The sequence below is a fragment of the Arvicanthis niloticus genome, chromosome X, assembly GCF_011762505.2.
Source record: "Arvicanthis niloticus isolate mArvNil1 chromosome X, mArvNil1.pat.X, whole genome shotgun sequence".
Taxonomy (NCBI): Eukaryota; Metazoa; Chordata; class Mammalia; order Rodentia; family Muridae; genus Arvicanthis; species Arvicanthis niloticus.
In genome coordinates, this window is record NC_047679.1 from 34,970,917 (window position 1) to 34,997,047 (window position 26,131).

Here is a 26,131-nt window from a genome sequence, read left to right on the forward strand (position 1 = left end):
GGAATTCAGAAAAAACAAAAGTTTTACCTTGCAGACATGAGTTCTCATCCTCAGAAATTTTTGAATGTTTCCAGGTCTTTGTCAGATACAGAAGGGGTCTTCTCCAACTCCCTCTCTGGATAAGTTTCAAAGTTGGAGATGTCTCCATCACCGGATAACTTGGGCACAATGGGTGGCTGAGAGTCATGCAAAATAAACAAGCAAGGCAACAAAAAAATAAAATAAGCGAGTGAGGTGACACCGGGCAGCCCAGTGGAAACATGTAGTGCCTGTCACTTGGAATGTAAATTTTATGAGGGGCTGAAGGCACTCCAGTACTGTAGTCACATGCTGTACATGAACACAAAAACAGTACATGGACATAAAGCACTAAACAAATGACAATAAATTTCTAGTAAATTAATTTGGAAGACTGAAACAGACCAGTGGGAGCTCACTGGGCGGTTAGCACCATATATGAAGCTGTTCATTTAATTCAAGGGTGTACGATAGTCCCACCTTCAGTTTTTTCTGTGGCACGGTCTCCCACTCCACACCTCGGAACCAGCGGTGCCGCTTGATGTCTTCTGCCCCGTTCTTGAGAGGAAACATATAGATTCAGTAAAAAGCATTTGAAAAAAACTGTGTGTGTGTTTATGTATCATGTCTGAAATCTCCCTCTAATAAAGCAGTTTAAAAATACAGTAAGTGGCCAGGTTTGGTGGCACATGACTTTAATTCCAGCACTCTGGAGGAGGCAGGTGGATGTCTATAACGTTGATGCCAGCCTAGTCTACAAAAGAGATTTCCAGGACAGTCAGAACTATATAGTGAGACCTTGTCTTATAAATAAATAAATACTCTAAAAAAAAATAAAGAATATTAAGTCAACCATGAGTGGGGGCCTATGCATGTCATCTCAGTCCTGGGAGGTAGGAGGTGAGTGGGTCACAAGTGTTCAAGGTTATACTCAGCTACTACATAGTGATTTTGATTGTAGCCTGGGCTACACAAAAACAGCAAATAGGGGCCAGAGAGATGGCTGCTCTTTCAGAGGACCCAGGTTCAGTTCACAGCTCCTATATGGTGGTAGACAACCTCTTATACCTGCGGCTGCAGGGGACCTAAATCCACTGTGGCAGGTAATGTTCCTGTGTCATATATATACAGAATTAATATAAACAAACAAACAAACAAGCCAAAAACTAACTTAACACTGAGCATGGTCTGGGATCCTCTGAGTGGATGATGTTACTGGCAGTGTGCAAACTGGAAGGCTCTAGCATGACTCACCTTCATGTTGCCCAGGCGCCGGGTCCTGTCCACCACCAGCAGCTTCTTGATGAGGTCCCTGTATGAACAGAGAAGACTCCACTTGGATCCAGAAAACGCCAGAATCAACTCAGGTGCTAATCTCACCCATAACACCACACATACCTCCATTGTGGGAAAGGACTTATCAGGATTTGTGGGGAGCAGGGCAGGTAGACACCTTGCACACTGGGCTCCAACCCCTAACAAGGACCTTTCCTCCTACATGCCAGGGATGCAGACTGGTATTCCATTTAAATGGTAAGGGATAAAGACCAGCCCTAGGGGCATGTTAGTGCCAACTGGGCCACCAGCACGCTACCCACTGAGCTAAGTACTCTGCCACGTGAGCTACAAGCATTCTATGCTTGAGAGACAAGAGTTACAAACTGTCTACCAACTGAGGTGTAAGCATCCTCCCCACTGAGTTACAAGTACTCTGCCCATTAAGCTAAAAGCACTCTAGATACTGAGCAGCAGGCACCCTACCCACTGAGCAACAAGCCCCCAGCCAACTCTGCCTTAAGCACTCTCTCCACTGAGTTACACTCCACCCACTGAGCTATAAGCCTTCCAGCCAGTGAAAAATCGCCTGCAACCCTTTAGCACTTATCCATTCCAGTATCATTCCTTCCTGTGTAACTAACTGAGGAGGCTGTTTTGCAGACCACACCTGTGTTCATTTACACAGTTCTGTACAGGGAAACCAAACCAAGTTTGCAGGCTGCACACACCTGTGGAATATTCTCCTGTGTCTTTATTGTGGATAAAAGACAAGATAATGCAAAGGATGGTAAGGTGTATTAAATCCAAGACTTGGAGAAGTTAAGGCAGGGTGGAGACAGAATACCATGGGTATGGTTGTGTGTGTGTGTGTGTGTGTGTGTGTGTGTGTGTGTGTGTGTGTGTGAGAGAGAGAGAGAGAGAGAGAGAGAGAGAGAGAGAGAGAGAGAGAATGTTTGCACATGCGCACACATGAAAACTCATATACCCAAATACCCTGAAATCCATAGACCCTATGATAATATCCAGCAGGGACTATATAGCTCGGAGAAAAAGATGTTCTTAGCTCAGTGAGCAGAGTGCTTGTTGCTCAGTTGGTTGAGTGCTTATATTCAGTGAGTCTTCACCCAGCCCTGGATCTCATCTGCTGCATCACCTACCCTAGATACTGGGGGCACAAGTCTGTTTGTCACCCTGTTGTTTGTCAGGAAGCTGAGCGAAAAGGATCAGAAGTTCTGGACTATGTGGGATTTTGCTGCCTAACTAACTAAAGGAATAAAATAAACAATTGGAACCTAAGGCTCATTCTGGTTAGAAAATGCTCAAATCTGACCACAGTCAAATCAAAGAAGGTTGAAGGTATTTATGTTTTATTTAATATACAAATATGTTCTGCCTTTTTCTTTTTCACCATTTTCGCCTTAATCTTCATGAAATGCATGGTCAGCATGAATTCTGAGCAATTGTTGTTGAACTCTAAACATCTTACATCAGAACTGAAAAGGGAGACATAACAATAGAAACTGAAAAATCTTTAGTTCCTATTACAAAAGCCTATACTCAACAAAACTGGAGAATCTAGATGAAATGGACAATTTTCTAGACAGATACCAGGTACCAAAGTTAAATCAAGACCAGATAAACCATCTAAACAGTCTCAAAACCCCTAAGGAAATACAAGCAGTCAATCTCCCATGCGCGTGGATTGGCAGGATTAATATAGTAAAAGTGGCCATCTTGCCTAGAGCAATCTACAGATTCAATGCAATGCCCATCAAAATTCCAACTCAATTCTTCACAGAAATAGAAAGAGCAATCAACTCTCAACTTCATCTGGAATAACAACAACAACAAAACCAGGACAATAAAAACAATTATCAACAATAGAAGAGTTTCTAGGAGAATCACCATCCCTAACCTCAAGCTATACTACAGAGCAATAGTCATAAAAACTGCATGGTATTGGTGCAGAGACAGGCAGGGAGAACAACTGAATAGAATTGAAAACCCAGAAATTAATCCATATACCTATAGTCACATGATCTTTGACAAAGAACCTAAAACCATCCAGTGGGGAAAAAATAGCATTTTCAACAAATGCTGCTGGTTGAACTGGAGGTCAGCATGTAGAAGAATGCAAATTGATCCATTTTTATCTCCTTGTACAAAGCTCAAGTCCAAGTGGATAAAGGACCTTCACATAAAACCAGATAAGCTAAATCGAAGACAAAGTTGGTAAGAGCCTCTAACACCTAGGCACAGGAAATAATTTCCTGAACAGAACACCAATGGCTCACGCTCTAAGATCAACAATTGCAAATGGAACCTCATAGAACTGAAAAGCTTCTGTAAGGCAAAGGACACTGTCAATAGGACAAACCAGCAACCTAGAGATTGGGAAAAGATCTTTACCAACCCTACATAGAGGGCTAATATCCAATATATACAAACAACTCAAGAAGTTAGAGTCCAGAAAAACAAATAACCCAATTTTAAAATGGGGTACATAGATAAAGAAAGAATTCAAAACTGAGCAATCTCAAATGACCAAGAAGCACCTAAAGAAATGTTCAACATCCTTAGTCATTAGGAAAATGTAAATCAAAACAACCCTGATATTTCACCTTACACCAATCAGAATGGCTAAGATCAAAAACTCAGGTGACAGCAGATGCTGGTGAGGATGTGGAAAAAGAGGAACACTCCTCCATTGTTGGTGGGATTGTAAGCTGGTACAACCACTATGGAAATCAGTCTGGCAGTACCTCAGAAAATTGAACATAGTATTACCTGAGGACCCAGCTATACCACTCCTGGGCATATACCCAAAAGATGTTTCAACATACAACAGGGACACATGCTCCACTATGTTCATAGCAGCCTTATTTATAATAGCCAGAAGTTGGAAAGAACCCAGATGTCCTTCAACAGAGGAATGGATACAAAAAATGTGGTACATTTACACAATGGAGTACTACTCAGCTATTAAAAATGACAACTTCATGAACTTTGTAGGCGAAGGGATGGAACTAGAAAATATCATCCTGAATGAGGTAACCCACACCCAAAAGGACATACATGGTATGTTCTCACTGATAAGTGGATATTAGCTCAAAAGCTCAGAATAGACATGATACAACTCACAGACCATATGTAGCTTAACAAGAAGGAAGGCCAAAGTATGGATGCTTTCAATCCCACATAGAAGGGGGAACAAAATAATCATGGGAGGCAAAGGGAAGGAGGGACCTGGGTGGGAGAGGGGAAGGGGAGGAAAAAAAGGAGGGCAGAACTAGGTATGGGAAGAGACAGGAGAGAAGTCCAGAGGGCCAGGAGAATGAATAGAAATAAGTAGCAGTGGGGGGGGGGGACTTAGGGAACCACTAGAAAGGCACAGACACCAGGGAAGCAATAGGCTCCCAGGACCCAATGGGGATGACATTAGCTGAAACACACAACAGCAGGGAGATAGAACCTGAAGAGACCACCTCCAGTAGATAGACATGGCCCCCAGTGGAAGGATGGAGCCATCCATCTATCTAAATTTTTTTTGTCCTTGTCTAAAGGAAATGCAGAAACAAATATGGAGCACAAGCTGAAGGAAAGGCCATCAAGAGACTGTCCCACCATGTGATCCATTCCATCCGCAGACACCAAACCCTGACACTCTTGTTGATGCCAAGATGTGTTTGTTGACAGGAACCTGGAATTGTTGTCCTCTGAGAGGTTCTTCCAGTACCTGACTAAGACAGATGCAGATACTCACAGCCAACCATTGGACTGAGCCCAGGGACCCCAATGGAAGAGTTAGGGGAAGGGCTGAAGGAGCTGAAGGGGATGGCAACCCCATAGGAAGAATAACAGTATCAACCAACCAGACCCCCCCAGAGCTCCCAAGGACTAAACCACCAAGCAAAGTGTACACATGGGTGGGTGCATGGCTGCCACTACATATGTAGCAGAGGACTGCCTCATTCAGCATCAGTGGGAGGGGAGGTACTTGGTCCTGTAAAGGCTTGATGACGTAGAGAAGAATACTAGAGGGGTGAGGTGGGAGGAGGATGGGTGGATGGGGGAGCACCTCTTAGAGGCAAAGGGGAGGGGGATGGGGTGGGAGATTCATAGAGGGGAGACCAGGAAGGGGGATAACATTTGAAATGTAAACAAATAAAATTAATAAAAAAGGAATTCTTTATATGTACAATTTCAGTAAAAAGAGATAAAAGATAATAAAGAAAAATTAACTCTTGTGGTGCCACAGAGATTCATTCACAAGGGGTTCCCTAGCTCAGTAAATAAACCAATGCCATTAAAACACACTATATGTGTGTGGAACTGTCTCAAAAAATTAATAAAAAATAGTATATTTACACATGGAAATGATCATGAAAAAGAACCTAGGGCCCCACTGTCTCCTTCAAGGTCCTACCTCCAATAAACTAACTTCTCCACTAATCCCTTCTTAACGGTCCAAAGAAAAGTTAAAAATTTAAACAGGTTAAACAGTTAATAAAGAAGCTGTGTATGGTTGTACATACCTTTTATCTCAGCACTCAGGGGTCAGAGTCTATGAATTCAAGGCTAGCCTGTTTCTAGGCTAGCTAGAGCTATAAACTGAGACCCCTGTCTCAATAAACTAGTTAATAACTAATAAATGAAATAAAGTTAGATGGATAGAGGGAAGGATGGATGGATGGATGGATGGACAACCTGATCCCTTACACAACTGATTCCAAATCTGCATTAATTTCAACACTGTCTATCTTAAAAGAAATGAGATATGTAGCAGGCCCTTTGAATATTAAATTTCAGTCAAATGAGAATAACTGAAACATTTTCCCTTCTGGTGGAAAGAAATGACTGACAGAATTGCACTGATTCAGAGTTTGTCAGGAGTGTGTGCTTGCAGTGTGGTTTCACACAACTCTGGAAATAGACATGGCAGCATGGTAGAAAACCAGGAGTGCACTTACTTAGAGGTGAAATCCAATTGTCTGGGGAAATCTATTTTGCATGCAAGGATTTTCTGGTAAATCCCAAACGGGTTGTCATCAAAAAATGGGGGAAACCTGTCACAGAGAGAAGCATGGAAATTTAGTAGACAGTTAAATACAAAATTATATCTATTTTGTGCCAACTATTTTTGCTTAATGGAGGCAAAAAAATTTTTGTGTCAAATGAATATGCTATTTGATAACTGGTCATATGGCCATCTGAAGACAGATGGGAAACAGATGACCTTAGGAGATAGTATAGCCACAGGAGGAGAGGAATGGCATGAAGGGTCCTGATGGCCCCCAAAGAGCTTCAGTTGATAGCTTCCTCCCCAGCAGTGGGTGGAAGTGATCATTAGAAACCTTCAAGAGGCCAGGCTTAGTGGGAAGTTAGATTACTGGAGATATGCTCCTCAAAGACACTGGGCCCCAAGTTCTTCTTCACAATCACTTCAATGTGATAAAATAATTTTCTTTTTTTTTTTTTTTTTGGTTTTTCGAGACAGGGTTTCTCTGTGTAGCCTTGGCTGTCCTGGAACTCACTCGGTAGACCAGGCTGGCCTCGAATTCAGAAATCCGCCTGCCTCTGCCTCCCAAGTGCTGGGATTAAAGGCGTGCGCCACCACCGCCCGGCTTTTTTTTTTTTTGGAAAAAATAATTTTCTGTTGAAATTTTCTAAAGTATTCTTTTGTGTGTATACACACACACACACACATATATATATATGTGTGTGTGTGTGTATGTGTGTGAATATTATACATTATGTTATATATTATAAATTATGTGTATATAAATGTGGTTTTATATTAGTAAATTTTTAAGAATATACTTCATGGATTTAAGAATATACTTCATGGATTACACATGCACACACACACAATATGTGCACATTTTTCAGAATACATGACTGTGACATCATTTGCATATAGGGCCTCTGCTTAGAGAATGAGTGACAGATCTTGACATGAGTACATTCTGGCTACAGATGACCCTAAATGCAATGATAGTGACCCCATGACAGACAAAAAAGGAGATGCAGACTCACAGAAGCCCTGTGGAGATTGAGGTGATGTGGATGTGGCCACAAAAGCCAAAGCACACCTGGCACCTCCAGGAGCTAGAAGAGTGGATAGATGATGGATGGGTGGGTGATTGGATGGATGGATAGATGGGTGGGTGGGTGAGTGGGTAGATGGATGATTGGTGGGTGGGTAGATAGATACTTTTTCTTGACAGATCTCACACTATTTTAGTAAAATCCTTCTTCAGGCTTTTTTTTTTTCTGGTTTGATCCACAAAGGATGAACTTTTCCTTTATCTTGGTACCCTGGTTCTGGGAAAACTGTTACCTCCCCACAGGAGCCAATAACTCTGCCATGGTGTTGGTTCCCAATTCCTCTGGCTATACTTAGATCTGTGGGCATCTTGCTTTCAATGTTTACACAATTATTATCAGGTGTATACTTGCCTCCACAGATACCAGTGCCCCTCAGGAACAATCAACCTTGCCATCAACTGAGAGACAGAGACAGAGCCCATCACTCCCATATCTTGTGCATTGCCAAGAGAGGGAATCTAGAGTGAAAAAACAACCCAACCTTGCCTTCCTCATCTGCTTTTCAATAATTACTTACAAAGCTGGTTCTGATTAGTGTCATTTGTTCACCTTGGGTACTGCTTAGACTGCGGTGTCCATCACATGAAGAAGATGGATGTTATACATATGGAACCATGGATGTCTATGACAATTTAAAGTCTTGTTTAAGCAAACTAAACACCTAATCACCCTTTAAATCTTGACAGTAGGGTATGTGAGTACATCCCACATCCAAGTGTCTGCAGACTTAAGAGAAAGAAGATGCTAAGATTCTTCACAGGGTGTGAAGGAGATGCCGTGTGTGTATGCAGCCATGTCTGTCAGGAGGGTCACTCACCCAGACAGCATCTCGAAGATAAGGATGCCCAGTGCCCACCAGTCCACAGCCCTTCCATGACCTTTGCTCTGAATGACTTCTGGGGCGAGATATTCTGGTGTCCCACAGAGAGTCCATGTCCTGTGGGGGTGACAAAAGCATGAACCCATAAGACTTGGAAGGTGCTAAAAGATACAGTGATTAAGATACTGCAAGTGTGGCCACTGTGCAAAAAAATGACATATGGCCATATAGGTTGACCATTTTCTAACTGAAAGAAACTGAAATGCTCCTAAATCTAAAACTTTCTGAGCATCAGTGATGTGACAAGTATAAGATTCCATGATGTGAAAGAGGCACAAGTCATAGTCACCATGAGGAGACCAATTCCCCAGGCACAGGGAAGCTGTGTTGTGAGCTTTAACTGTCAACTAACACAACCAAGAATCTCCTGGGAAGGGTCTTAGTGAAGGATTTCCCACATCAGACTGGCCTATGGGCCTCGCTGTTCCATAAAACTAAAGAAATCCAAACTTTGGGTATTCAATATGGCTTAGCTGGTATATTGTTGTGCAAGTCTAAGATTAATCTACAGAAGAGCTAGAAGAAGTTGGGTGGTGGTGGCGTACGCCTTTAATCCAGCACTCAGGAGGCAGAGGCAGACAGATCTCTGAGTTTGAGGCCAGCCTGGTCTACAGAGTGAGTTCCAGGACAGCCAGAACTATACAGAGAAATCCTCTCTGGGGGTGGGGTGGAGTGGATTGAGGAGTAAGAAAGAACAGAGTGCAAAAGGTTGTCCTGTGACAGCATATATAGAACAACAACAACAATTCCTAATTCTTGGCTCTTTTCTTTGTTTTTAGCCCTGGCTGGCCTCAAACTTGTCCACTCCTTAAATTATAAGCATAGGCCACCAACCCTAGTTGCTCCATCTATAGTCATAATGTAAGTTGACCCTGTAATGGTATGTTCTTTGCTGAATGTCTTACAAGCATTAACTTCCATTTAATTTAGTTAATAGATGATCCCGTGATCGTTTCTTGTCCTCAGCCAGTACTGCACTTGCACGCACATATGCACAGAGACAACATAACTTAAAATAACAATATTTACAAAGTAAACAAAACTGAACGTAGTGGAAAGAATACTAGGGAAGGAGAGAATGAGAGGTGAGTAAATCGATATGCAGTATTAATAATTTTTAACATTAGTGATAGGGGCTAGAGATGTAACTCAGTTGATATAGCACATAGCTGGTGTTCAGTAGACTCTGGATTCAATTTCCAGCATAGTGTGGAGATGGAGGCAGGAGGATCAGGACTTCAAAGTTTTTGTGTATTTTGAGATAAGGCCTCTCTATGTAGTTCTGGCTGTCCTGCAGCTTGCTCTGTATATCTCAAACTGGCCTCAGACTCAGAGATCCATCTGCCTCTGCCTCCCAAGTGTTGGGATCAGGGAGCCTGTGTCAAAAATCAAAGAAATAAAAAATAAAATGACCCTCTCCTCATCAACTCTGCTGTGCCAGCACTTCCCTAGAAGCCCACTAAGCCCACTGTCTCCCCACTTGTGTGCCAACAAGCTCATTTCTGGAGAGAAAAATTTCCAGAATGTTGAGAATATCTCTCTCCGATCCCTAATCAGGAAACATTTTTGTCAAAAAAAAAAAAAAATTAGGACAGGTGGTAGGGGGTGGGAGGTGGGAGGTGTATTTGGCTTTCGGTGCCACCCAGAGGCAAGAAAGATGCAGGGATGTCCAGTAGGATGTTTAGACAAATCTAAGAGTTTTTGCTTGTTTCTTTAAAAAAAAAAATTCTCCCCATCTCTCCCTGTTGGGATAGAGACTACATCCTGCTCTTCCACCACCAACTCCCATAGTGCTGGGTATGGAACCCAGGGCCTCATACATGTTAGCTAACTGGTTTACCATGAAGCTCTATCCTCAGTAAACTGTTCTACCACAAAGCTTCAGCTTCAGGCTTTCTACTGTGTCCTCACAGGAGAAAAGAATAATTTTAAAGAAAGACCCCATTTGAAAAAACAAAAAGCTCTAATGCATTTGTTTTTTTATTTTGAGACAGGGTTTCTCTGTGTAGTCCTGGGTGTCTTGTAGACCAGGCTGGCCTCAAACTCATAGAGATCTACCTTTCTCTGCCCACTGAATGTTATCTGGGATCAAAGGCATATGCTACCTTGTCTGGCTTTAATTTATATTTAAAAAGAGTCAATTGGTGTGGCAAACAGCTGCTGACATCTGCAAGTTACAGAGTATATAAAATGAAAAGTTGATTGTTTCTTTTAAAGAAAGATAAAATAGGAAAAAATGATTGTTTCTCTCTTCAAAAGAAAGATTCAAATAAAAAATAAACTAAGCTATACAAGGTTAATAAACACCATGTGGTCCAATTATAAAAAGAAATATTATTCAACCATGAAAAGGAAAGTAAGTCTGACAGGTGGTACTTCAAAGATAGACACAGAGGCCATTGTTTAAATTGGACACAAAAAGATAAAAATATTGTAATGATGCTATATGTGTAAAGTAGGCCAGGAAGATCCAGAGAGGCACACCACAGGGTTGTTGGGGGCAAATGAGGAGAGTTGGCAGTGACTGCTTCATGATTCATCTTTACATATGACCAAAATGTCCTGGCGCTAGGACCGTGGGAAAGTTGAGAGAGTGCTGGCCTAGCGTGCAAAGATAGTCAGTGGGTCAAAGCAATTGTGTCAAGCTTGACAACCCAAGTTCAGTTCCTGGGACCCTCCTGGAGGAAGCAGAGCACTGACTTCTGTAAGTTGACCTCTAAACTGTACTTTCCCCCATCCAAAATAAATGTAATTATTTTTTAAGTGGGCTCAAGGGTTGGCTCAGTGAATAAGAGCACTTGTTCTTGTGGGAATCTGAGTTCAATTCTGAGCACCCACATGGTGGTGATACAACCACCTGAGACTCCAGTTTCAGGAGGACCTGATGGCCTCTTGTGACCTCTGGGGGGCACCAGGAATGCATGTGTTATACAGACATACATGTAGGCAACAGGCACAAACATAAAATAATAAAGTAATGTTTTTTAAAAAGGAAAATTCTCTGCTCAGTCTGGGGCTCCCACTGGCAGTCCAGCTACTCAGAAGGCAGAGGCAAAAGGATAATGAGGTCTGGGGGGCACCTGGGCTGTAATGGTAAGACTTTGTCTGCAATTAAAAAGAAAAAGGGCAAGGATATGAATAGGAAAAGGAGAAAGAGAAAGAAGGAATAACTGATTCTATTAAGACACCTTCAAGCCTGCATGTTTCTTTGAATTTATCCACTGCTCAGTTCCATCCATTTTGCTCTAACCCTGAAACTCACAGAGGGATATATCAGCAAGACTTTCTAATAAGGACTCTAGTGGCTCAGGAAGGAACTGACAGAGAAGAGGGCACAAAACTCAAAAAGCGCAGTACAGTACAGGGAACAGATAAGGAGAGTAGTTCTGCAGGTGAAACGTACAAAAGGGGATTCGGGTCCAGAATCTGTAAAGAACTGATCTAACCCGGGTGCAAGAGATGGCATAGTTCAACTCAGATGCTTCTGCAGGGATAGAACTATAGGTGCACGAATAGAGTGCTTGTCGCTCAATGGGCAGAGTGTTTGAATTGCAGGCACTGAGTCCAGATTCCACCCCCAGGATAAGCGACATGTGAAGATGCTCACTTATCATACCAGCACTCCAGAGCTCCAGACAGGAGGATCAGGAGCTCAAAGTCATCCTTGGCTCCCCTAGTGAGTACCAGAATAGCCTGGGCTGCATTTACACCCTCTGCTTCCTCTCCCTTCCTAACAGAATCAACTAGAAGTCAGTCACAGGCTCCCAACATTCTGTGTGCCACTGGGCCCATTAACTCAGATTTTGATCCTTGTAGCCTGACTCAGTTAGAACAAGATCAGGGCAGATAGAGCACTGTAGCTGATCAGGCCACAGGTAACTGTACCTGAGGCAGCTCCACTTACCCCACTGAAAGCTGAGTCTTTCTATGTCTGCCTGAGGCTGGAGGCCTGCATGCCTCAGGCTGTGGAACTTTCTAATTCTGACTTGTTTCTTCTGTAGCCTTGAACCTCTCTTCACACATTCAATTTTTACAAAATGTCCCCCAAACTGTCTGTCTGGTTAAGGGTACTTAGCATAACACAGCAATACTGGGATCATGGAAAATCTGTCCCCAGCACAGACACCCTGTTGAGGCTGGAAAATACCCAATTCCTTTAATATTGAGCCTTCTTTCCCTCCACCCCCTGGCTATGGGTTAACAGGAACATGACACCATCTTCTTCATTATCAGCAAAGAGCTCCCATAGCTCTGAGTAGGGAAAGGAGCCCTCGGCAAAGGACCCTAAGGACAGAGTTCTAGAAATAGAAAGTGCTAAGGTAGAGGCTGGAGAGGCATGTTAGCCTTACTGCTAGCTGCTCTTGCAGAGAACCTGGGTTCAATACCTAGTATCCATATGACTGTACACATTTACCTGTGACTCCAGTTCTAGGGTATCTGATGCCCTCTTATGGCCTCTATGGGCATGAGATGCACATAGGCACACCACACAGACATAAAATAAATGCATCTCATGGCAAAAAATACAACACTAAAAAAAAAATTGAACTGCCATGTGATCCAGCTAAAGTATCCCTGGGCATATGATTGTGTGTGTAAAATATACATACACACACACACACACACACACACACATACATACAGTTACATATAAATGTATATAGATGACTGTACAAGTAATATAGAGATGCAGCTAAATATATACATGTGTGTATATACATACACACATTATAATACACACACACACACACACACACACACACAGTATTGGAATTTTCTGGAACAAAATTCAACCACTTTGATGACAGAATAATTTTCTCCTTTGCTCACAACCTGGAGGGGCCTCCCAACTCCCATAGTTGTACACTAGGTGTGGACTGTCCCCCCACAGGCTCAGGTATTTTAACACTTGGTGTCCAGCAAACAGCTCTGTTTGGGAAGGTTCTGGACAAGCTTTAGGCAAACTGGAGCCTCACTGGAGGAAGTAGGTCAATGGCAGTGAGGCTCAAAGTTCAATAAATGTGATGGTTTGTATACGCTTGGCCTAGGAAGTGGAACTGCTGGAGTAGGTGTGGCCTTGTTGGAGTAGGTTTGTCACTGTGGGCATGGGCTTTGATACCCTCATCCTAGATGTCTGAAAGTTATTCTTCTAGCAGCCTTCAGATGAAGATGTAGAACTCTCAGCTCCTCCTGCACCATGCCTGCCTGGATGCTGCCATGTTCCCACCTTGATGATATTGAACTAAACCTCTGAACCTGTAACCCAGCCCTAATTAAATGTTGTCTTTATAAGACTTGCCTTGGTCATGGTGTCTGTTCACAGCAGTAAAACCCTATTAAGACAGAAGTTGGTATCAGGGACTGTGGTATTGCTGTAATGGGCCCGACCATGCCTTTGTTTGGAAGAATGTGAATTTGGGGAGTTTGCATTTGGGAAGCACTGGAATGCTTTACGTGGGGCTTAATGGGCCATCCTAGTAAGAATATGGAAGACTTTGTTGCTGTGAGTGATTTGAACTGTGGAAGGCTGGTTATAAAGGTTTCAGAGGAGAACAATTTTAATACATGGCCGAGAGATTGTTCTTGTGATATTTTGGTGAAAAATGTGGCTGCTTTTTGCCCTTGTTTGAAGAGTCTACCTGAGGCTAAGGTAAAGAGATTTATATTAATTGCATTGACAAAGGAAGTCTCAAAAAGCACAACAGAGACTTTATTCTCTGGTTAAGTCTCATGAACAGTGTATAGAACAAGTGTAACAAGCTTAGAAAGGAAAAATAAAAAAAAATGTGTGGTCCAAGTAATAAAGGGACTCCAGGAAGTGAAATGGAGCTGAATTCTGTGTTCAAGGAGATAAAGACATTAAGGGAGTAGCGATCTCACTGTGAGATCCCATTCAGCTAAGTTTACTGTTTGTAGTTGCAGTTGAACAAGTAATAGCTTGGACTTTTAATCTGGAATAAAGTACAATCTAGAAATGAAGAGTACACTTGTGATTCGGATATCGAGGCTAAAAGATACAGGCTTTTGATCTGGATCTTGAGGAACAATGGCCATGAAAAACTTAGGCCAGGCATGGTGGTATATACTTTTTATTCCAGGAGAAAAAGCCAAGCAGATCTCCAAGTTAAAGGCCAGCCTGGTACAGAGCAAGTTCTAGGTAAAGAAAAGCTTAAGTCCAGGTGTGGTAGTACATGCTTTTAATCCCAGCATTCAGCAGACAGAGCCATGTACATCTCTGAGTTCAAGGTCAATCTACAGAGCAAGTTCCAGGACAACCAAGCTTAGGCCTTGAGGGAGTTGGAAAACAGAAAGCTGCTAAGAGAATAAGGCGGGGGAGTAGGGGGATGTTCCAGCCCCAGGAACTCAGCTGCGGAACTCAGCAGCTTCGACCATCTGGCTCTGGCTTTACAGTCAATAATAGAAGGGACTACTGGGACAATTGTTGCTGGTTAGCTGGAGCTAAGAAATTAGTGATGATTGAGAACAGATACCTGCCATGCTGGGCAGTGGTGGCGCACACCTTTAATCCCAGCACTTGGGAGGCAGAGGCAGGAGGATTTCTGAGTTCGAGGCCAGCCTGGTCTACAGAGTGAGTTCCAGGACAGCCAGGGCTACACAGAGAAACCCTGTCTCGAAAAACCAAAAATAAATAAATAAATAAATAAATAAATAAAAATAAAAGAAAAACGAAAAGAGAACAGATACCTGCTGAGGAAAGTTGCTAACAGGGAGTGGAATCAGCCCAGAACAAAGAACTTTGTAGTCAAAAAAGATGAAAAAAGAGTAGAGATCTGAACTTCAGAGTTTTAATATTATTCAGACTGCTATAGACAATGGGGACTCTGGAAGTTGGACTAAATGCATTTTTTTATTATGCTATGGCTAGGCATGGCCCCCAAAGACTCATGTTTGAACAAGCCCATGGGGGCCAGGGAGTAGAAGGTGAAGGTTCATATATGCTTGGCACGGGGAGTGGCACTACTGGAGTAGGTATGGCCTTGTTGCAGTAGGTGTGTCATTGTGGTCATGGGCTTTGAGACCCTCATCCTAGATGTCAGAAAGCCAGTCTTCTAGCAGCCTTCAGATGAAGTTGTAGAACTCTTTAGTTCCTACTATACCATGTCTGCCTGGATGCTGCCATGCTCCCATCTTGATGATAATGGACTGAATCTCTGAACCTGTAAGGCAGCCCCAATTAAATGTTGTCCTTATAAGAGTTGCCTTGGTCATGGTGTCTGTTCACAGCAATAAAACTTTAATTAAGACAATAACCCTGCTCTACTTCCTGCTTGCTCTTCCTATATGTGGCTACAATGTAAGCAGCTGTCCTCTACACATGCTCCTGTTGGCACCTTTATCCCTGTTCTCCCTTAAGCTGCTCTTTAAAGATTGTTTTATTACTATATCAATGGGAAAATAAATGGGGGACCCATCTAAACAGATGGATGGAGGGGTGCATCACACTAGAGCCCACCATGCATCTTCTGCCCTTTCTGTCCACCCATTTAAATCAAACTTTGGTTTTTCAATTAACCTCTGATGACCCCATGACTGTCCCCACTCACCTATCCACCAGTTTCTTGGCGAAGCCGAAGTCCGTGAGTTTGATATGTCCTTCCCTGTCTAGAAGGATGTTTTCAGGTTTCAGGTCCCTGTAAACAATTTCCCTGGAGTGTAGGTATTCTATGGCACACACGATCTCTGTGGCGTAGAAGATTGCAGCAACGGAGGAGAAGCGGCCACGATTACGTAGGTAGGTGAACAGCTCACCACCAGGCACGAACTCCATCAACATGTACAGAAAGTAGTTGTCATGGCTTGTCCAGTGCCTGTGAGAAACAACAAAGTGCATTATAGGTATTGAGTTGGGTACTCAGATATGGATACTCATGGATGGATGTTGGTGATTGACAGACACTGATGACAACATGTCTGTACAGACTCCAGATATACAGAGGTAAATGTTCCCGTCAATATACTGGTATACACAGACCCTAACAGGTACATATATGCAAATATCAAAATATAAATACAGATATCAAGATAAACACACAAACAGATGCTAACATGTGCATGTGTCCTGATTAGTTTTAACTGTCACTTTTATGACCCAAAGTCACTTGGGAAGGTATTTAGTGAAGAATTTCCCATATCATCCTGGCCTGTAGGCATGTCTGTGGGGAGGGTCTTTATTCAGCTGATTAGTTGATTTAAGTATGACAATCATACCCCATGGTGGGCGGCACCATTCCCTAGCAGGGGGAAGACGTGCTGTCAGCTTTAACAGCCTGAAGTCACCTAGGTAGGGACTCAGTGAGGCACTTCCCACATTAGATTGGCCTGTGGGTGTCTGTGGGGAGTGTCCTGTTTGATAATTAACATAGGAGACCCCACTCATCATGGATTGAGCTTCTTGGGCTGGATGAAAGCTTTCTGCTTCTGGTTCCTGCTCTGACTTCCCTCTTAGATGGCCTGTGATAGGAAAGTGAAAGCCAAGTAGTCAAGTTAACCCTTTCCTACCCTCAGTCCCTCTGGGTCACTGTTTTATCACAATAGAATCAAAGCTGACAAACAAGTAATGAAGATGTTTGATAAGATATCTGATGTCAGTTCACTCAGATCATAATGTTGTGCTTAGATGGACTGTGGATGCACGTTGATATTAGACCATCACAGGGTGCTAAAACTGTGAGGACAACCTGAGGTTGGAGTTCACAAGGAGAGTATGTGCTAAGAGGTGGTGCCCTACGTGGGACCTTCACCAACACCATGAGTTTAAACAGGACTATGTATGTATGTATTTATGTATGATCATCTATCAATCAATCATCTATTATCTATTTATCCTATCTATCCAACCATCCATCACATTTCTACCATCTATTGTCTATCCATCCATGATCTTTCTCATCTATGCCATATATCTACATCTATCTACTATCATCTATATATATTATCATATACCATGCAAGTAATTCCCACCCAACTACCACAAGGTTTTCATCCAGAAGCATTATTGCTTTCCAGGGGTACAAAGCAATGTCTACAGAGCACTCTGACTATAAGTCCTGAGGATGAGAGGCTTCTCCCAGCAACCGTAGTAGGGCACCCAAAGACACTGGACTTTTAAGAGTGCATAATGTAGCCCACATCAGACTTCATTTCTTGTTGGACCTCTGTGTGTACATCCCTCTGACATAAAGGAATGAGTGCACAAGGTGAGGGATCGTGGTCTCCATGTAGAGCATAAACTTTCTGTGTCAAATTGACAGTACAGCCTCACCCTGTCTAGGGAATGGTGCCACCCATGGTGGGTGGAGTCCTATGTCAATCATCAATTAGAACATATTCACAGGCTAGTCTGATGTGGGAAATTCCTCAGTGAAACCTTTTCCAGGGGATTTTGGGTTGTGACAATTGATAGTTGAAGCTTACCACACATTTTTCCACTGTCCTGAGAATAGTGCCATGTATGGCTGAGCCTAATAGTGACTCTTGGTAAAAAAAAAAAAAAAAAAAAAAAAAAAAACCATTTGTAAATAAGCCCAGATTTCTGCAGCAACGTAAGCTGAGATTTTCATCAACCATTTGAAGCCATTCCCAGTCTGCTGGGCGACCTATGTTTCTTCACGATAGACTACTCCATGTTCATAGGCAACATGTGCAAGTTAAATAGATGACCTCACAAGTATTCATAGCTAAAGGACAGAGTGTAAGACTTTTTAAAGACCTTAAGTAGCATGCATATTATCCTTTGAAGTTCAAAGACCTGCTAACACAACCCGCTAAGTTGTGTTACCACAGCTGGACAGATACACAGTGTACTCTGCCATGCTGTGAGTACAGTATGCAGGCCAAGTGCAAGTTTCTATAGCACTAAGTCACTCTGACCTAGTTTTTAACCCACCTGCTGAATCCTGTAAATGCAAAATAAAGAAAGCAAAAAAAAGAAAGAAAGAAAGAAAGAAAGAAAGAAAGAAAGAAAGAAAAAAGAAAAGATTCCTATAAGGCGTGCGTAGTTACACAGTGGTGGGTAGAGTTGTCTAGTCTGACTTAGTAAGCGCTCAGGATTCATCCTGTCAGAATTCCTGTATTAAAAGTCTGCATACCCAGGACCTTGGGACAGGGCTGTGTGGAGATGGGTCTTTAACTGGAGAAACTGGGGTAGAATGAGGTCTTTGTGGTAGACATGACCTAATGGGACTGGGTCCTCATAAGAAGAGGAGACTGGGACACAAACACTCACAGAGCAATGAACCTCAGTTGGTGCTGTGGCTCAGAGAAACACATTTTGGCTAATATTGAAGTCCATGTAGATTTTAAGTTCCATGTGTTTCAAATATTAAAAATATATATTTATCTGTATTTTATTTATTTATTTATTTATTTATTTATTATTGATGTCTGTGTGTGTGTGTGTGTCCCAAAACTAGAATTACAGATGACTGTGTGCTGAGAGGTGAGTGCTGGGACCCAAACCCAGGTCCTCTGCAAAAGAAGCAAGTACTCTTAACTGCTGATCCTTTTCTCCAGTCCCTGATGCTCTAGTTTCTACAGTATTCTAATGAATTTTGACTATAGTACACTTACATCATGTTCTGATGGCATAGCATGGCAATTGTGCCGTGGTGTTTCAATAACACCATGCCGGGTAATTTACCCTCCCTGAGGCTCCCTGGGCTTTCTGAGTCCCAGGCCAGCAGGAGGCCTTGTCTCAAACACTTAGTTTAAACTAAGGAATGACAGCAGATGTTCTCAGATCTCCACATGCATATGCCCATATGGACCTTGACATACTATATATGTATATAAGAATATTTATATACATATATATTTATATACATATATATATATACATATATATTTCTGAAATGCAAAAAGGGATTTAATGTTAAAAAGTCACCAGTTTGAGTTTTTTATGAAAATCAAATAAATAATTAGTTTACTCTGTCACCTTGATTGGAAGCCATAACAAAAGACCCAGCTCTTAGACTTTAATGGGGCATGAACATTGAAGAGACTGTTAGAATCATGGCTCCTGGTTACGTCATACAAAAAAATAGTTGTTATAAAAACTGATGAGTTGAGTCTTGAGGGATGGACCAGAGTTGAGTTTAAGAGCACTTGCTGCTCTGAAGGATGCGTGTTGGATTCCAAGCACTCAGTTGAGCAGTGCACAGCAACCTGTAGATACAGTTCCAAGGAAATATAGCGCTGTCCTGTGGCCTTTGTGGGCATTGTACTCATGCATATGGTCACACACAATAAATAATAAATCAAGGCAAAACCTGGATAGCATCTCCCACCTCACACCACTGAGCTACAAGCACTCGACCCACTGAGCTACAGACTCTCTACCCACTGCTCTGCAAGCACTCTTCCCACTAAGCTACAAGCACTGACTGTATTAGCTGAGCTGCAAACTCTCTCTCCACTGAGCTACAAGCACTCTATTACATGAGCTACAAGTATTCTACCCACTGAGGGATAAGCTCTCTACCACTGAGCTATAAGCACGCAATCAACTGAGGTACAAGTATTCTATCCACTGAGCTACAAACAAGCACTGTAGTCACCTAGGTACAGCTCTGCATTAGCTGAGCTAAAAGCACTCTATCCACTGAGTTACAGCCCTGGCACCACCCCTACAATGCACTCTTGAAAGAATAACCTTAGAGACGTGAGGAGGTGAGAAGGAAGGAGCCAGGGAACTCACAGTTTAATGAGGAAAGGATGGTTTATTTCCTTCAGTACTGCTTTCTCATTCTGCACATGTTGTTCCTGCTTTAGGCGAATGACATCTGGTATACTCATAATCTTCAATGCACAATATCGCCTGCCTGTCTTCTCCTTCACCAGGTTTACACGGCCAAAGGTTCCAGTTCCTGAAGAAGACAATGCATCCAGTCAAGGCTCAGGAAAAGAAAAACATACCTAAGGAATGGACACCGTGCCAATTTGGGGCCTTAAAGCTGAACACAGGGAAAGAAACTTAGATGAGCACTGAGTTCCGTATAGATATGCTTTCACATACAACTGTCAATCAAGGGGTCAGGGAGATGGTAGGCTCTGAGGGTAAAGAGCTTGCCTTGGGGAATGGACAGACAGCCACTCAACAAAGTTTCTTGTGATGTCCACAAGCATGCTATTGCATACAACCACATATATGAACAGTAATGATAATGACTAAAACTTAAAACACATAATTGCCTGCTATGTGCATTGGAGATTGAAATACAGCCATGAGAAGAGCTGAGATGCTAGACTTGGTGACTCCTGGTGGGGAACTCTGAATCCTTGTTTTGTCTGCCACGTCTCCTCTTCCATCTCTATCTGCCTCCGTTGTCTCCTCCCCTTCCCTCCTCTTCCTCTAGGACAATCTGTTTCTTCTCTTTCTGAACCTCTCTGTTCCTTCTGCTCTTTCTTCGTCCACTGAGCTCTCAGCCTCCCATGCCCTTTCATCGGCTCTTCTCTTATTTCCCTCCTAATCATTATTTATCTCCCTCCATCTGCATCTCTCCCTATGCCCCTTGTGTTCCTTTTCTCTTCCAGATCCATATATCTATATATCTCTATCTATCTATCTATCTATCTATCTATCTATTCTTCCTCCTTTTCCTCTTACTCTTTCTTTTTCATTTCAATCTGTATACTAACTCATCCATACACACATCCATCCCTCATTCCTTCATTCACCCCCTACCTCTCTCCCCATCCAGCCTTTAAACCCAGTTGCTTTCGGCCTTATGCCAATTTGATGTATAGCACTCTTACTTATGACGCAGGAAAGCTATGTACTCCAAAAAAAGGCAAACCTCATAACATTTCATTCTTTCCTCATCATTAAAAAAACACAGAATGTTCCCCACAGCAAGCATAAGCTAAGTACAGGATCAAAACGGACAAACCCACAGCTAGACAGCAGGCCAAACAGCCTGATAACCCACAAAAACCATGTTTAGTACTGAAGCTGTTTAAAAGGGACGACAGGCATGCTCTGTCATGCCCAGCCTCAAAAACATTTTTTTGACTTCTGCTATCTAAGCTTACAACGAATTAATTAGGATATAAAATAGGTCTTGGGTGCTTAGTTGTTTCTGTTTTTTCTTTTTTTTTTTTTTTAAAGAAAAGGTGATGTCTATCAATCAGGAGACACTTGCCACAGAACACACAGGAATAGAGAAGGCACATGGAGTCATAGATGGCACTGAGTGGAAGTCAGGACTGGCCTAGAGTGGATCAGATGAATTGAAAGTGTGTGTGGGAATATTTATAGATATTTCAATGAAGAATGGCATAATTAAGCTGAAAATGCTTAAAATAACCTCAGTCTGCTCCAGGCTACCCCTGAATGTCTAATTCACTGGTATAGGAATTCCCACCCTGAATATGGGCATCACCATTCTTTGCTGTGGTCCTGGACCCAGAAAGTAAGCTGAGCCCCAGTGTTGCTTCTCTTTGCTCCTGCCTCCATGATGAGTTGGCAGCAGTCTGAGCCAGAATAATCCCCTCTTCCCTTAAATTCTTATTATCAGGCATTTTGTCACAGTAAAATGAGAAAAGCAAGTGTCATGACACCAGAACCCTTGCCTGTGCTTCTGATTGGTGGATCACATGTCACCTTTGTGCTCAAAGTATGGCACGGGAAGAGAGCCTGTGACAGCTGTACTGCGATGTGCAGTCCACAGGATGGCTTCTGCATCAGATGGCTACCGACTTGTTTCCTTCACACTTGTGCCTGCAACTCATGGGTGCAGAAACAGCTGGTGGTGTTGATTACACAGAGCAGAGAGCTGCTGAGCCAAAGCACAGGCTGAGAGAGAAACTTAACACCGTGGAAAAGAACAGTGTAGCAGAGTGCCAACTGCTAGAAGCTGTCAGAACAAAGCCAACCAAAAGTACCAGAAAGTCTCAGGGTATTTATTGCCTAGTGGGAGAAGCTTAGCTCACTAGGGGCATGTTATTGAAGGAGACACGAGGACTTGTCTTCTTTTTTCTATGCTTCCTGACCACTATGTGGTAAGCAGCTCTGTTCTACTACAAGCTCCCATAATGCTCTGAATCTCCACAGGTCCAAACCAACAGAGCCATGGAAGGATGCCTCTGACAACACAAGCCAACCCAAATCATTCTTCTTTATAATTTTATAATGTCAAAGATCTTGTCACAGCAATGAGAAGTTAGCTAATACATATTCCACACCAATTTTCAAAGCCTGTAAAAAAAGACTTGTGTTGTCATTGGACCCAAACATAAGTTGCCTGTCCCTACCCCTCCTCCACTCTCAATCCCTTGGTTGTAAGCCACCAAAACAACCTACATTCACTCAAATGCACACTGTATATGCCCATCCCAGTCAATGTTCCAGCATCCCTATGTGATACAAAATCACTCCATCTTTGATGCTTAAGCCTCAGCCATTTGCAGCAGTTGCTACAGCAGAGTCCCTTGACCTGTAAGGAGACTCTGAAGTCACAGGCCATCACAGTAACAAACACCACCACCTAAATTCATTGTAAATTATTTTACAGCTCTTATAGATTCCGAGATTGCCTTCCACACCACAAGGATGAATGGCCTTGCCAATAAGACAAACAAACAAACAAACAAACAAAATCAAACAACAAAAAACCCCAAATGACTACCTCAGAGGAAGAAGATCCAGTCCACACACATGCTCTACAAATGAAAGTCAAGTGCCCTGTCCACAGATCCCTGGAACCTTTCAGAAGTAATTTTCTGTATGTTTGACATGGTGAGGGGGAAATGTGAGTTTTTATGTAGGTAATAAGGCTCCTGGGGTAGCTGAGGAAGATGTTACATGGAAGTGGCCCAGATGCCTAGAACTGGGTTTCAAGAGCCAATGTGCACAAGCAGGGACAATTCCAGTAGGCTGTGAAGACAGATGCAGGTCCTTTCCTAGTCTCCATCATATTGGAAAATGGTGATTTTTGTCCAAGGTCAATACAGCATTTGATATTCAGAGGTTGGAAGGATGGGCTAGAGATGTAACTCAGTGCTGGAGCTCATGATTGGCACAAGTGAGTTCCTTGAGTGCATCCCCAGCACCTCATACAACAACAATAAGAGCAATAATAACAATAGTGATGATACTACTACTACTACTAAGTTTGATCCTGTGTGTGTAGCTCAGTAGCTGCTTACCTAACATGCATGAGGCCCTGGCATTCAGTTCGTCCTTCCAAATCATAGAAATAACAATAACAATGATAATAATAAACAAGTGTATTATTATTATTATTAATACTATTCCCCCCACATTCTAACCCCAGCCTCAGAAAGGAAAATATAAACATAAAAGTGGACTGGAAACACAACCCAGATAATTCCTGAAGGAGCCAAGTTTCAGGTACAGCAGTGTGTCATTAGATCAGATGGCCTCCCACAGGAAGAGCCAATCTACTAAGCCACAAGTGCCCTACCCACAGAATTACAAGCTCCATATCAACTGAGTTCCACCCCCAGCCTCAGGGAGAAATCTTTTCTGCATAAAGGAAGTGGGAGGGCATGGTGGTTATTTCAGATAGGAAATAAAACTAAAAGTAGGATATTTAGTGTAGTATGCATGGAGCCCAGGGCACAATCCCAAACTGTGCATAGATTCAGCCTAGTCAGGTAGGCTTTAATCCTAGTATTTGTAAAGTAAGGCAGAAGGATTAACAGTGGTTTTGGGATAGCCTGGAATACACAGTGAGTTCCAGGAAAGCCTAAGCTACACTGGGAGACTCTGGAAAGCAAAGGGGAGGATGGAGGAGACTTAAGTGGGAGTAGGAGATTTTTAGTGTAAGTAAGGCTCTATATTCAATGCCCAGCACTTCAAACATAAAATTAAATCAATATGTGAGTAAATACAGAGAACACCTAAGGATACATAAATCCTCAAGAGACTGAAGGTACTCAGTGTGTGGTTGGTTAGACTTAGACTAGAGCATCTAGGCTCTCAAGGAGATTGAAGCAAGAAGCATTGGCCTCTGTGATGTATGTTGTGACTTCCTGCTCTCCTTTTATGTGATGTCCCCAATCCAGCCCTACCCCTGTAGGAAAATCACCCTGAAACTCACTCTAAGACCACCAGTGACTCAGGACAAGTGCCTCTCAGGGGGTGGGGGTAGTATATCCCCTTTGGTGATTCAGGATGAAGATGCCAAGGAAATGGACAGACATACAGCCAAGGGTTAGGGGTTGAGAAGGAGTACAGGACCGATTCTTTATATCATAGGAGAGCATTCAGGAGAAAACAGTCAGGAAAAGAAACCTGAAAGAATATTTCATGGCAGTGAACAATTCAACATGGCTGCCTTGGGTGGGATTCTAGATGGTTCAGTTAAGAAGTCCAGGGTAGGTAGCGTTCAAATGGTTCAGATTACGTGCTATTAAAGATGACATACATAGCTTCAAGGCAAAATGGCACAGGTTAGGTGGAATTTAAGATGGCTCAGGGTGGGTGGGGTTCAAGATGGCCCAGGTAGGTTTAGTCAGGATGCATAGAACAGGAGACATCCAAGGTGGCATAGAGTGGGTAGACTCATCTGTTATCCTTCATCCAAGGATGGAAATATGAGGTAGAGATCCATCAGCCCCCTACTCCCCATCTTCTGCAGGCCTCAAAGAAGACCCTCCTGACCTCATCCTGCTCCTGGGTGCTCTATATATCCTGTGGCCATATCCCTCCAACCCATAATCCTTCAGTTTCTGTTGGGGTGGATGCTTGGTTTGAATGACAGTGAGGTTCCATCTTATAAATCATAATGAATTATAAGGTGGCACTCAGGGAGGTGAAGATGTGGTGAGGGGCATTGTGCACAGCCTTCCACCTTTAGGGACTTTGCAAAGAGAACAGCCCAGTGCACTATGGTGAACACAATTTCTCCTCTGCCAATGGGACTGGTCCAGAAAGAGGCAGAGGCTGCCCTTGCATAATGTGGGTGTGTATATACAAAATGTATATCTGCATATTCATGAATGTTATGCAAATCCCACAGCCTACACCATTACTAATGACCAGGTGTATGGTGGTGAGAGTGGGGCTTGCAAGGGGGATGACTTCATGGAGGCAGAAGCATGACATAGTTGCTCTCCTTGCATCAGTAGGCATAAATGCTGGTGACTTGGCAATATTGATGGGTTATTGATTTCTTTTGCCTTTTAAGCACTCTGGGTCCCCACCCATGCACAGGGACTCCAAGTGTCTCCTACACAGTTCTAAATTTGGATTAATGTCACTATGGACTACCAGATGGCATCAATGTATCTCAGAGCCCAAACCCCCAAACCCCACAGGACCTTCAGTAATTTCTCTCTAGTGTATAAGACACTAGCCTGCAGTGATCTGTTAGAGCACTGATAGCTACTCATGTGATCCTTCATCTAGAGAGGATGTTCCCGTCCAGACAGACTGCAGATATCCTGCCCTTGTAGGACTGAGAATTTAGTACTGGCTTTCCATAAGACAGCAGGCCATGGAACACTGAACAGTAAACTGAGGCACAGGACCCAAGAGATCACAGCTGAGTACAGGAAAACAAGAGTGCAGAAGACCTGCTGGACAGAGGGGGTCTGTTCAGCAAATTTAGATCTGAGATTCACTGAGTTACAAGCACTCTGCTCACTGAGCTATAGGCAGTCTACTCACTGAGTCATAAGCACTCTATCCACTTAGTTCTACCCAATGAATGCAAGCATTGTACTAACTGAGCTACAAGTACTCTACCCACTGATCTATAAATACTCTGTCTACTGAGTCAAATGCATTGTACCCATAGAATCACAAATAGTCTTCCCGTCAAGTTGTAAGCACCATCCCAACGAAAGTATAAGCACTATCTC

At 42.8% G+C, this 26,131-nt stretch overlaps 1 protein-coding gene across 2 annotated transcripts in view; it reads right to left on the reverse strand.

Moving 5' to 3' along the window:
• Nucleotides 1-26,131, reverse strand: part of Prkx (protein kinase cAMP-dependent X-linked catalytic subunit) — a 31,706-nt gene that overhangs the window by 2,908 nt on the left and 2,667 nt on the right. For both annotated transcript variants that reach the window (XM_034485883.2, XM_034485884.2), the window contains exons 2-8: nucleotides 20,001-20,169; nucleotides 15,850-16,113; nucleotides 8,222-8,341; nucleotides 6,267-6,362; nucleotides 1,273-1,330; nucleotides 499-576; nucleotides 28-176 (exon numbers count right to left, since the gene is read on the reverse strand). In XM_034485883.2, coding sequence (XP_034341774.1) covers nucleotides 51-176; nucleotides 499-576; nucleotides 1,273-1,330; nucleotides 6,267-6,362; nucleotides 8,222-8,341; nucleotides 15,850-16,113; nucleotides 20,001-20,169 — 911 coding nt within the window. In that variant the 3' untranslated portion in view covers nucleotides 28-50. The remainder of the gene's footprint in view (nucleotides 1-27; nucleotides 177-498; nucleotides 577-1,272; nucleotides 1,331-6,266; nucleotides 6,363-8,221; nucleotides 8,342-15,849; nucleotides 16,114-20,000; nucleotides 20,170-26,131) is intronic.